The sequence below is a fragment of the Monodelphis domestica genome, chromosome 7 (genome assembly GCF_027887165.1).
Source record: "Monodelphis domestica isolate mMonDom1 chromosome 7, mMonDom1.pri, whole genome shotgun sequence".
NCBI classification, from domain to species: Eukaryota; Metazoa; Chordata; class Mammalia; order Didelphimorphia; family Didelphidae; genus Monodelphis; species Monodelphis domestica.
This window is the reverse complement of record NC_077233.1, coordinates 153,759,028-153,770,859: the sequence shown is the minus strand read 5'-3', so window position 1 is coordinate 153,770,859 and position 11,832 is coordinate 153,759,028. Positions and strand designations below refer to the sequence as shown.

Sequence of the window (11,832 nt, the reverse complement as noted above, 5' to 3'; positions counted from 1 at the left end):
AGTAAGGAACATAACTTTCTCCTTTAATAGTATGTTAACAGATGTGAGAGCAGGTGTGCTTCTTCTTAGGGAAGCCCCATTTCCATAGAGCAAAAAACATGGATGAATAAAATGAAATTAAAAGAAGAAGTCTAAGATCAAGGAAAATTAATTAATGATATAATGGGTTTCTTGTAGGGCATAGTGAAAATAGTGAGAAGAATGAAATAGGGGTTTGGCTGATTTGGAAGTTGATGAAAAGCTGAGGATAGGAGTGATAGCAGTGGAAGGGAACTTTTGCCTGGGCAGTCTTTCCCTCTGAATCACAGGGAACTGAAGAAGAGGAGAAAATAATTGGCCGGTCACAGGATTATAGGTTCTCCTTTTCTTTCCTTACCACCAGATCTTTTCCCTTTTACTCCACTCATCTGAATTTTCCTTAGGCTCCAGAATTCTTAGTTTTGGTTCTATATCTAAATAACTTTAGCTTTTTTATATTTAATTTTGAGAATGGAAGGTTAGAAAAAAAATTCTCCTCAGAATCCTAAAGTGGTTTGCCATTTCCTTCTCCAGTGAATTCTTTTTGTGAAGCAACCAGATTAAATGATTTGTCCAGGGTCTGAGGTTGGATTGGAACTCAGGTCTTCCTGACTCCAGTGCTCTCTCTATCCAATGAACCACAGCTGGTTCATATTATTATTTCCATTTCTCCTTGAAATGAAATTAATGATATTTTATGGTAATAACTGTTGATAGCTAAACTGTTGGTTTTTCTTTATTGTAATTGAATTGCTGCTGTTATATTTTCACCAACAAATAAATGGATATCTATTAAAGATAAATGAGAAAACTTTAGGGAAAATCTCTTCCATCTACTTTTTCATTCTAATAATTGCTACTCACTTCAGGGATCAAGGTCTAGAGGCTATAAAGTATAGGGGACTTGGAAACAATTGGGAGATTGTAGAAGGAGAAGAGATGAAGGGCAGGCAATGGGGTTTAGTGATGACAGTTTGTTAATAATTAATAAGACAACTTTTTCCTTACACTGATTTCAAAGAAACAACCATCATTTGGGAGACAGTGTGATATAGTGGGTAGAGTTCTAGACTTGGATCCAGAAAGAACTGGCTTCAAATTTGGCTTGTGACACTTAAAAGCTGTTTGACCCTGGTCATGTCACTTAACTTTTTTAGTCTGTTCCTCATCCATAAAACGAGAGTACTTGCTTCTCATGGTTATTACAAAGATCAAATGAGACAAGATATGTAAAGTGCTTTACATACCATAAAGCATGATTTTAATGTTATGTTTTTAAACTTCTTCCTCATTTCTCCTTTTTTAGTCTACAATAGATGGTCAATGCCACCTCAGAGCCCCAGAGAGGGGGAAAAACAAAACAAAACCTTCTATCTTTATCCCTTCACATCTCTTTGTTCTCTTTCAGAAATTTATTTTCTTGCTTTGACATTTTTTTTCTCTTGGGGGCTCTGAAAGGAAAACAAGAAAAGGATATGATTATGCAGGGATCACCATGATACAACTAGGAGATATGAAATAGCATATTAATTTGACTCTGCTCTTTCTTACCTCAGATCCTCAGTTTTCTTTCCTAAACAAGCCAAAGGCACATACAATAGAGTATGACAATAGTTCTACTTATCTTGTGTATCTTGTCCTCCCCATGCATAAACATGTGTAAGTTTCTGTTAGATTAAATGTATGTGTGAATATTTACCCACATTTACATTTTAGTTTTCTGAAAAAACATTTTCCAGGTTTCTAAAAAAAAATTAAATAGCACATTTCAAAATGTTTAAGTAATTTATTTTAAACACTTTATTAATATTTTAATAACTCCTTATGTGTCAAGTAAGATGAGGAAAAATTTTTGCTCATATTTCAAGATCAACCTTATAAAACAATCTTACCTTCCATCTAAGAATCCATACTAAGTATCATTTCTACGGCAGAAGAGTAGTAAGCGTGAGGCAATTGGGTGACTTGCCCAGAGTCACACAGTTAGGAAGTGTTTGAGGCCAGATTTTAATCCAAGTCTCAATAAGCATTTTTAAGATAGTCTATGTACCAGATATTGGGGAAAGAAGGTTAAGTATGCAACTGGGAAAAGGTTGAAGACAAACTGAATTTCAAAGCTATAACTCATAGGACATGGTCATGTTACCAAGTTGAAAATGACTACTGCTTTACATCTGCTCATTTTCTATTTTAAAAGAACTGACAAATGACAGATGAGTGGATGGAGAAAATAACTTCTCTGTGTTCCTTTTTCTCTCTTCCCCTCCCTTTCTCCTCTTCCTCTTCTTTCTCCTCCTTTTCTTTCTCCTCCTCCTCATTCCTCTCCTTGTTTTTCTCCTTTTCTTTCTATTCTTCTCCTTTGTCACCTCTGTCTCTTCCTCCCTCTCTTTACTTTTCTCACATTGTCCTTTATTCCTTCTTTACCTTCTTTCCCCTTCTCTCTCCCTCTTTTCTTTTCTCCCTTTATGTTTTTGTCTCTTATTTTTATAAGAGACATTCGTCTCTCTCTGTTTCTGTCTTGGTCTTTCTGCTCTCCTTATACGCATATATCTAGATACACACATGAAGGTTTAAGGAGGGGGATGGTTTTTTTCCATTTGAATAAGTTTATTTAGTCAATTTAGAACATTATTCCTTGGTTACAATAATCACATTATTTCCCTCTTTCTCCTCCACTCACTTTTCATGCAGCCAAAAATTTCATTGGATATTACTTGTGTCCTTGCTCAGAACCCATTTCCATGTTGTTGTTTGCACTAGAATGTTCATTTAGAGTCTACCTCCCCAACAATATGCCTTCAACCCATGTATTCAAGCAATTGTTTTTCTTTGGTGTTTTTACTCCCACAGTGTTTGCTCTGGATGTGGATAGTGGTTTTCTTGTAGATTCCTCCAGGTTGTTCAGGATCACTGCATTGCCACTAATGGAGAAGTAAGTCCATTACATTCGATTGTACCACAGTGTATCAGTTTCTGTGTACAATGTTTTCCTGGTTCTGCTCCTTTCACACTGCATCAATTCCTGGAGGTTGTTCCAGTCCCCATGGAATTCCTCCACTTGATTGTTTCTTTGAACACAATAGTATTCCATCACCACCATATACCACAATTTGTTCAGCCATTCCCCAATCAAAGGGCATCTCCTCATTTTGCAATTTTTTGTCACCACAAAGAGTATGGCTATGAATATTCTTGTACAAGTCTTTTTCCTTAATATCTCTTTGGTGTACAAACCCAGCAATGCTATGGCTGGATCAAAGGGCAGACAGTCTTTTAGCGCCCTTTAGGCATAGATCCAAATTGCCCTGCAGAATGGTTGGATCAATTCACAACTCCACCAGCAATGCATTAATGCCCCAACTGTGCCACATCCCCTCCAACATTCATTTCTTTCCTTTGCTGTCATGTTAGCCAATCTGCTAGGTGTGAGGTGATACCACAGAGTTGTTTTGATTTGCATTTCTCTGATTATAAGAGGATTAGAGCACTTTTTCATGTGCTTATTAATAGTCTTTGATTTCTTTAATTGAAAATTGCCTATTCATGTCCCTTGCCCATTTTTCAATTGGAGAATGGCTTGAACAGCTGGTTTAGCTGTTTATAAATGTGAGTAATTAGACCTTTGTCAGACATTTTTGTAATGAAGATTGTTTCCCAATTTGTTGCTTCCCTTCTAATTTTGGTTGCATTGGTTTTGTTTGTACAACACCTTTTTAATTTGATGTAATCAAAATCATTGATTTTAAATTTTGTGATTTTTTTCTAGCTCTTGCTTGGTTTTAAAGTCTTTCCTTACCCAAAGATCTGACAAATATACTATTCTGTGTTCACCTAATTTGCTTATAGTTTCCTTCTTTATATTCAGGTCATTTACCCATTCTGAGTTTATCTTGGTGTAGGGTGTGAGATGTTGATCCAAACCTAATCTCTCCCATACTGTCTTCCAGTTTTCCCAGAAGTTTTTATCAAAAAGTAGGTTTTGGTCCCCAAAACTGGGATCTTTGGGTTTATCATAGATGTCCTGCTGAAGTCATTTACCCCAAGTCTATTCCACTGATCCTCCTTTCTGTCTTTTAGCCAGTACCAAATTTTGTTTTGATAACCACTGCTTTATAGTTTGAGATCTGGGACTGCAAGTCCTTCTTCCATTGCATTTTTTTCATGATTTCTCTAGATATCCTTGATCTTTTGTTATTCCAAATGAACTTTGTTATGTTTTTTTATAATTCTGTAAAGCAGTTTTTTGGTAGTTCAATGGGTATGGCTCTAAATAAGTAAATTAATTTGGGTAGGAATGTCATTTTTATTATGTTAGCTCATCCCACCCATGAGCAATCAATGTTTTTCTAATTGTTTAGATCTAGTTTTAGTTGTGTGGAGAGTGTTTTATAGTTGTGTTCATATAGTTCCTGTGTTTGTCTTGGCAGATAGATTCCTAAGTATTTTATATTGTCTAGGGTGATTTTTAAATGGAATTTCTCTTTCTATTTCTTGCTGCTGAGACGGATTGGAGATATATAGAAATGCTGATGACTTATGCGGGTTTATTTTGTATCCTGCAACTTTGCTTAAGTTGTTGATTATTTCTACTAGCTTTTTAGTTAATTCTCTAGGATTTTTTAAGTATACCATCATATCATCTGCGAAGTGATAGCTTGGTCTCCTCATTGCCAATTTAATACCTTCAATTTCTTTTCCTTCTCTAATTGCTTCTGCTAGTGTTTCTAGTACAATGTTAAATAATAGAGGTGATAATGGGCATCCTTGTTTCACTCCTGATCTTATTGGGAAGAATTCTAGTTTATCCCCATTACAGATGATGTTTGCTGATGGTTTCAGATATATACTGCTTATTATTTTTAGGAAAGGTCCTTCTATTCCTATGCTTTCTAGTGTTTTCAATAGGAATGGGTGTTGTATTTTATCAAAGGCTTTTTCTGCATCTATTGAGATAATCATGTGATTTTTGTCAGTTTCCTTGTTAATATGGTCAATTATGTGAATGGTTTTCCTAATGTTGAACCATCCTTGCATTCCTGTTTTATGAATCCTACCTGATCGTGGTGGATAACCATTGTGATGACTTGCTGGAGTCTTTTTGCTAGTATCCTATTTAAGATTTTTGCATCTATATTCATTGGGGAGATTGGTCTATAGTTTTCTTTCTCTGTTTTTGACCTGCCTGGCTTTGGGATCAGTACCATGTTTGTGTCATAAAATGTATTTGGTAGAACTCCTTTTTGGCTTATTCTGTCAAATAGTTTATATAATATTGGGAATAGCTGTTCTTTGAATGTTTGATAGAATTCATTTGTGAATCCATCTGGACCTGGGGATTTTTCCTTAGGGAGTTCTTTGATGGCTTGTTCAATTTCTTTTTCTGATATGGGGTTTTTTTAGGTAATTTATTTCTTCCTCTGTTAGTCTAGGCAATTTATATTTTTGTAAGTACTCATCCATTTCACCTAGTAAGGAGGGGGATATTAAGGCATGAGAGATTTTGCAACAACATCAAGGGAAGGAGATTGAATGTCCAAAATTGTTGGGACAATGAGACATAAATTCCTTTTCATCTTGAAAAGTTTTATTCTGAAGGTCAAAACATAATGCAGTAGCTGATGTGGAACTAAAAAAACTGTTTTTAACTGTTTTTTTTAAATTAACAATTTGGCAGAATGCACCCCGGTATCATAAAAGTTAGAGGAGAAACGACTCACACACAGAAACACATGTACCTATCATTGAATGAAGACTGGGATCTTCAATGAGCTAGTGAATGGAAAGTATTTTGCAAATCCTAAAGCACTATATAAATGCAAGGCATGGAGGTGAAATATGGAATGCCAAGAAGCATTAGGTTAAGGAATGAGAAGCTCTTGAGCAAAAGATTTCCACCAAAAAATTCTATAATAAAAGGATTCAGGAACTGACTGTTGTATGATAGCAATGGGTCTAGACTTTGAACATAAGGGTTGTCATCAGTGGACAGGTGCTTTGACCCACCTCTGTAGCGATCTACATCTTGTTGGAGAGTCTTTCTTTCTTTCTTTTTTTAAATTAAATTTTATTTTATTTTTTTGGTTACAATACTCAGTTTATTTCCATCCCTCCCATCCTCTCACCCTTCCCTCAGCCCACCTGCAATTTCATTGGGTGTTACTTGTGTCCTCACTCAGAAAACATTTCCATGTTGTTGTTTATACTACGATGCTCATTTAGAGTCCATTTCCCCAATCATATCCCCCTCGACCCATGTATTCAAGCAGTTGTTTTACTTCTATGTTTCTACTCCCTCAGTTTGTCCTCTGAATGTGGATAGTGTTCTTTCTCATAGATCCCTCTGGGTTGTTGAGGATCACTGCATTGTCACTAATGGAGAAGTCCAGTACAATCGATTGTACTACAATGAATCAGTCTCTGTGTACAATGTTCTCCTGGTTCTGCTCCTTTCACTCTGCATCAATTCCTGGAGGTCATTCCAGTTCACATGGAATTCCTCCACTTTATTATTCCTTTGAGCACAATAGTATTCCATCACCAACATATACCACAATTTGTTCAGCCATTCCCTAATTGAAGGGCATCTCCTCATTTTCCAAGTTTTTTGCCTCCACAAAGAGCACAGCTATGAATATTCTTGTACAAGTCTTTTTCTCCATTATCTCCTTCGGGTACAGACCCAGCAGTGCTATGGCTGGGTCAAAGGGTAGACATTCTTTTATCACCCTTTGGGCATAGTTCCAAATTGCCCTCCAGAATGGTTGGATCAATTCACAACTCCACCAGCAATGCATTAATGCCCCAACTTTGCCACACCCCCTCCAGCATCCATTACTATCCTTTGCTGTCATGTTAGCCAATCTGCTAGGTGTGAGGTGATACCTCAGAGTTGTTTTGATTTGCATTTCTCTGATTATAAGAGGATTAGAGCACTTTTTCATGTGCTTATTATTCGTTTTCATTTCTTTAACTGAAAATTACCTATTCATGCCCTTTGCCCATTTATCAATTGGAGAATGGCTTGATTTTTTGGAGAGTCTTTCTTATTGCACAGAATGAAAAATAATCTCTGTTTTTGTTAATGATTTGCTTTTTAGAGTTAATAATTTTTTTCTGTCCCAATTTTGAAAATTTCATAGAATTTTGTTTTCTTGGTCATTTATCTTGAACTTTGAACCTTCCCCTTGGGAAGAGTTTTTAAATCCCTGAATATCAGGGATCCCCATGTCATGAAACCTTTTAAAGTAAGTCAAAGTCTGTCTCAACACTAAAGTCCTGATGAATCAATAAATGAATGAATTAATATATAGTACCTTTTTCTGTGTCTTAACATGGCTTAGGTACTATGTTCAATAGCATTAGGGCATTAATAGAAGCCTAAAATTAAATTGGGAACATCTAAATAAACTATTACCTTTCCGTAGGTGTTGTGTCTCTACTAAGTGAAAACATTTTGAATTTAGGTTCCATTGTTATTAATAACTAGGATTTAATTGGTACACTAACACTGCTGTTGGAGTTGTGAATTGTTCTAACCCTTCTGGATGGCAATTTGGAATTATGCCCAAAGGGCATTAAATGAATGTCTGTCCTTTGATCCAGCCATACCACTACTGAGTTTGTACAAAAATATTTATAGCTGCATTCTTTGTGGTGTCAAAAAATTGGAAAATAAGGGGGTGCCCATCGATTGGAGAATGACTGAATAAATTGTGGTATATGTTGGTGATGGAATACTATTGTGCTAAAAGGAATAAAGAAATGGAGGAATTCCATGTGACCTGGAATGACCTCCAGGAATTGATATAGAGTGAAAGGAGCAGAACCAGGAGAACATGGTACACAGAGACTGATACACTGTGGCATAATTGAATGTAATGGACTTTTCTACCACTAGCAATGCAATGACTCAGGGAAATCCAGAAGAACTTGTCAGAAAGAACCTTATCCATATCCAGAGAAAGAACTTTGGTACCAGAAATGTATCAGAAAAAAATATATGATCAACCATGCAGTGCAATAGGGATGTGATTAGGGTTTTGATATTAAAGAATCACTCTACTGCAAATATGAATAACATGGAAATAGGTTTGAATAATGATAAATGTATAATCCAGTAGAATTGCTTGTTGGCTTTGGGAGGGGGAAGGAGAGAGTGGGGAGGGGATCATGAATCATGTAACCATGGAAAAATATTCTAAATAAAATTAAAAAACCCTAGAATTTAAATAGCATTTTAAGTTTACAAAGAAATTTACAAATATTATCTCATCTTCTCTTCATAACAAGTTTGGGAGGCAGTTGCTATTATCATCCCATTTTATAGATGGGGAAATTGAAGCTGAAAATTTGACTAGCCCAGAATTGCATTGCTAGAAAATATATGATTCAGGATTTGAACCCAAATCTTCCTTACTCTAGGTCCAGTGCTCTATTAACTGCACTGTATCATTGCTTATTTACTATAGATTGTGCAATAATTTGATTTAGTTACATTTTAGGACTTGAACAATCAGGCTGACTTGAACTATGACTTACTCCAAGGTTAAGACCCCATGCACAGCATCAGGTTCCTTGAAAGTAGGGCCAATGTTATATTTATCTTTATATTTGTGGATGCTAGCACATTGTCTAGTACCTCATAGATACTTAAGTGTTTATTAAATTAAATATATTGAGCTCTTTAAAAATATACTTAACAAACCATGCCCCAACTGACAAATGGTCAAAGGACATGAACAAGCAATTTTCAGATAAAGAAATCAAGGTATCAATAATTGTATTAAAAATGTTCCCGAATCACTCTTGATTAGAGAAATACAAATGAAAACAACATTGAGATACCACCTCATACCTATCAGATTGGCCAATATGACAGTAAAGGAAAGTGCCAAAATCAGGACCTTAATACATTGTTGGTAGAATTGTGAACTGCTCCAAACATCTTGGATGACAATTTGGAACTATGTCCAAAGGCTTATAAAATTGTGCATACCATTTGATCCTGTAAATACCATTACTAGGACTGTATCCCAAAGAGATAATACAAAAGGAGAAAGGACAAATTTGTACAAAAAATATCTATAGTGATTCTTTTTGTAGTGACACAGAATTGGAAATTGAAGGGATGTCCATCAACTGGGAAAAGGCTGGAAAAATTGTGGTACATGTTGGTGATGGAATACCATTGTGTAATAAGAAATGAAAAAGCAAGATAATATCAGAAAAATAGCTGGAAAGATCTTCATGAACCGATGCAGAATGAAATAAGCAGAAGCAGGAGAACAATGTACAGTAGCAGCAATATTGTATGATGATCAACTATGAAAACTTGGTTACTGTCAGCAATGATCTGGGATGATCCTGAAAGACTTGAGGAATGCTATCCTCCTTCATAGACAGAACTGTTGGAGTTGGATGGATGCAAGTCAAAGCATACTATGTTTCACATCAGTATATTTATTGTAGGATTTTGGTTTTGTATGAATGTGCTCTTACAGCACTAACCATTATGAAAATGTATTTTGCATGATAATAAAAATAAAATTAAAAATACACATAAAAAATAATACATTTAAAGAAAATTCATATTGACTTGAGACTTTATTATTGTCCATAAGTCCATATTTGATTTGAACATATTTTGTTGTACATAAATATATGCGAACCAACTATTTCATTCATATTCTTAAATGGTATCTCCAAATAATATGCATATTCACATGAAATGTAGAAAAAAGGGACTTTTCTTGACAAGACTACTAGCAGGAATGGTCATGCAGTTAGTCATCTAGTCAACAGTTTTATGTATTGAAATTAGAAGGATCAAATGTTTTCCTGGAACAAGGATATTCTGCAGCAGCCAATAGTGTAAAAAGACTTGAGAATTGTGGTCTTATGGGCAAATGCTTAGTGACTTTATCCTTCTAAATATTTTTGTCAGACTTTGGATACTGGAAATAGCATTATGTACTTTCAAATGTTTAATTTCTTGAGGTTCATAGAAAATCAAAGGTGGAGATGAGAACCTGCTGACTAATTATAGCCTTTATTGGGCATGTATTTCTTCTCAAACATGCCATTTTCTTTTAAATGTATTTATTTGTTTGAATATTACAATAAAATTCTCAGGCATCTCTCTCCCTACCCCTCCCTTCTTACACTAGAGAAGGTATTATTTGACAATAAGATATATGCATATATATAACTATGTCTTGCTTATTTCTGTTTATCAGTTCTTTCTCTGAAACTAGACATTCACAGTTATTCTTCAAACAATATTTCTGTTGCTTTATATAATGTTCTATTGATTCTGATCATTTAATTTTTCATAATTTTATGTAGGTCTCTCCATGGTTTAAAAAGAAATTGTTCTACTCATGGTTTCTTATTGTGTAGTAACTTCATATCACCACTTGTTTACCTATTTCATGATTCATGGACATCCCCTCAATTTCCAGTTCTTTGCCACCATAGAGAGCTGATATGTATGTATTAATGTACATATATATACACACATATGTATATGAAAATAAGTGAGCATTTATTAATTTATGTACCAAGTTATGTACTAGGTGCTGGGAATAAAATGCAAAAGACCTCTACTCACAATGAGTTAGCTATATATCATAAAGACTCTTTCAAAAGATTCTAAGCTTTCTCTTTAATGAATAACACAGGCTGAGCAAGACAGGCTGGTGGGGTGGAAATGGATAATGGATAGCAACAATGACTATAATGTCAATGATTTCTGTGTCTATTCTCTATTATTGTGGTGGGAATATAAAGTGGAGAATAATGATTTGTGCTTCATGTTCTACAGGAGAACATTACCTTTTTCACTGCTGCCTTCACTTCTTTGTTCCTTAAACTATAGATAATGGGATTCAGCATGGAGGTTACTACACCGTAGAATAAGGCAATCAATTTATCTGAATCTGGGTCCTTTGCTTTGGGTTTTGAGTACATAAAGATTATAGTCCCAAAGAATATAATGACCACAGTCAGATGTGCTGAACAGGTGGAGAAAGCTTTCTTCCTTCCCTTAGTTGAGTTGAGTCTCAGAATGGTAGCAAGGATGAACACATAGGAGATTAAAATGAGCAGCACCTGAGGCAATATGACCAGCACAAGTGCTACCAACATAACAAAAGCATTGAGGGAAATGTCCACACAGGCCAGTTTCAGGACAGCCAGGATTTCACAAAAGAAATGATCAATGATGTTATTTCCACAGAAGGAAAGCCTCAATGCAAGAATTGTTTGCAATAATGAATTTATGGTACCAACTATCCAACTCACGGCTGCCAGCTGAACACAGACTCTTGTATTCATGATGATTGTATATCTCAGGGGATTGCAGATGGCCACATATCGGTCATAAGCCATCATGGCCAGCAGCACACATTCCGTTGTTCCCAAAGCGTGAGTGAGATACATTTGTAATGCACATCCTGGGAAAGATATTGTCTTCCTAACTGATAGGAAATTGACCAACATTAAAGGTACAAAAGAGGATGTACCAAAGATGTCCATGAAGGAGAGGTTGCTAAGGAAGAAATACATGGGGGTGTGAAGGTTGGAATCCAGAATACTCAACACAATGAGGGAGGAGTTCCCTAGTAAGATGATCAAATATATCCCCAAGCACAACACAAAAAGTACAATCTCTGCGTTGGGATGCTTAGAAAGCCCTAACAAAATGAATTCAAGTACAATAGTCTGATTTGCCCCATTCATTCTCTTGTCACTCTTTTTCTTTAAGCATTAAAAACTGAGAGAGAGATTGTATGGTATAGTCAAGGTGTATAAAAT

General features: G+C 35.5%; 1 protein-coding gene across 2 annotated transcripts; it reads right to left on the bottom strand.

Moving 5' to 3' along the window:
- Positions 1-7,232: 7,232 nt before the first annotated feature.
- LOC100009828 (olfactory receptor 13D1) lies at positions 7,233-11,832 on the bottom strand. Of its 2 annotated transcripts, XM_056804425.1 has the most exons (2): positions 10,847-11,832; positions 7,233-7,754 (listed from the first exon to the last, which is right to left on the bottom strand). In XM_056804425.1, exons 1-2 carry the CDS (start codon positions 11,755-11,757, stop codon positions 7,652-7,654), a joined length of 1,014 nt encoding a protein of 337 aa, XP_056660403.1. In that variant the 5' UTR covers positions 11,758-11,832; the 3' UTR covers positions 7,233-7,651. The 2 variants fall into 2 exon arrangements, with proteins under 2 accessions (XP_056660403.1, XP_001362334.2); XM_001362297.3 differs by lacking the exon at positions 7,233-7,754 and having other exon boundaries at positions 10,660-11,832.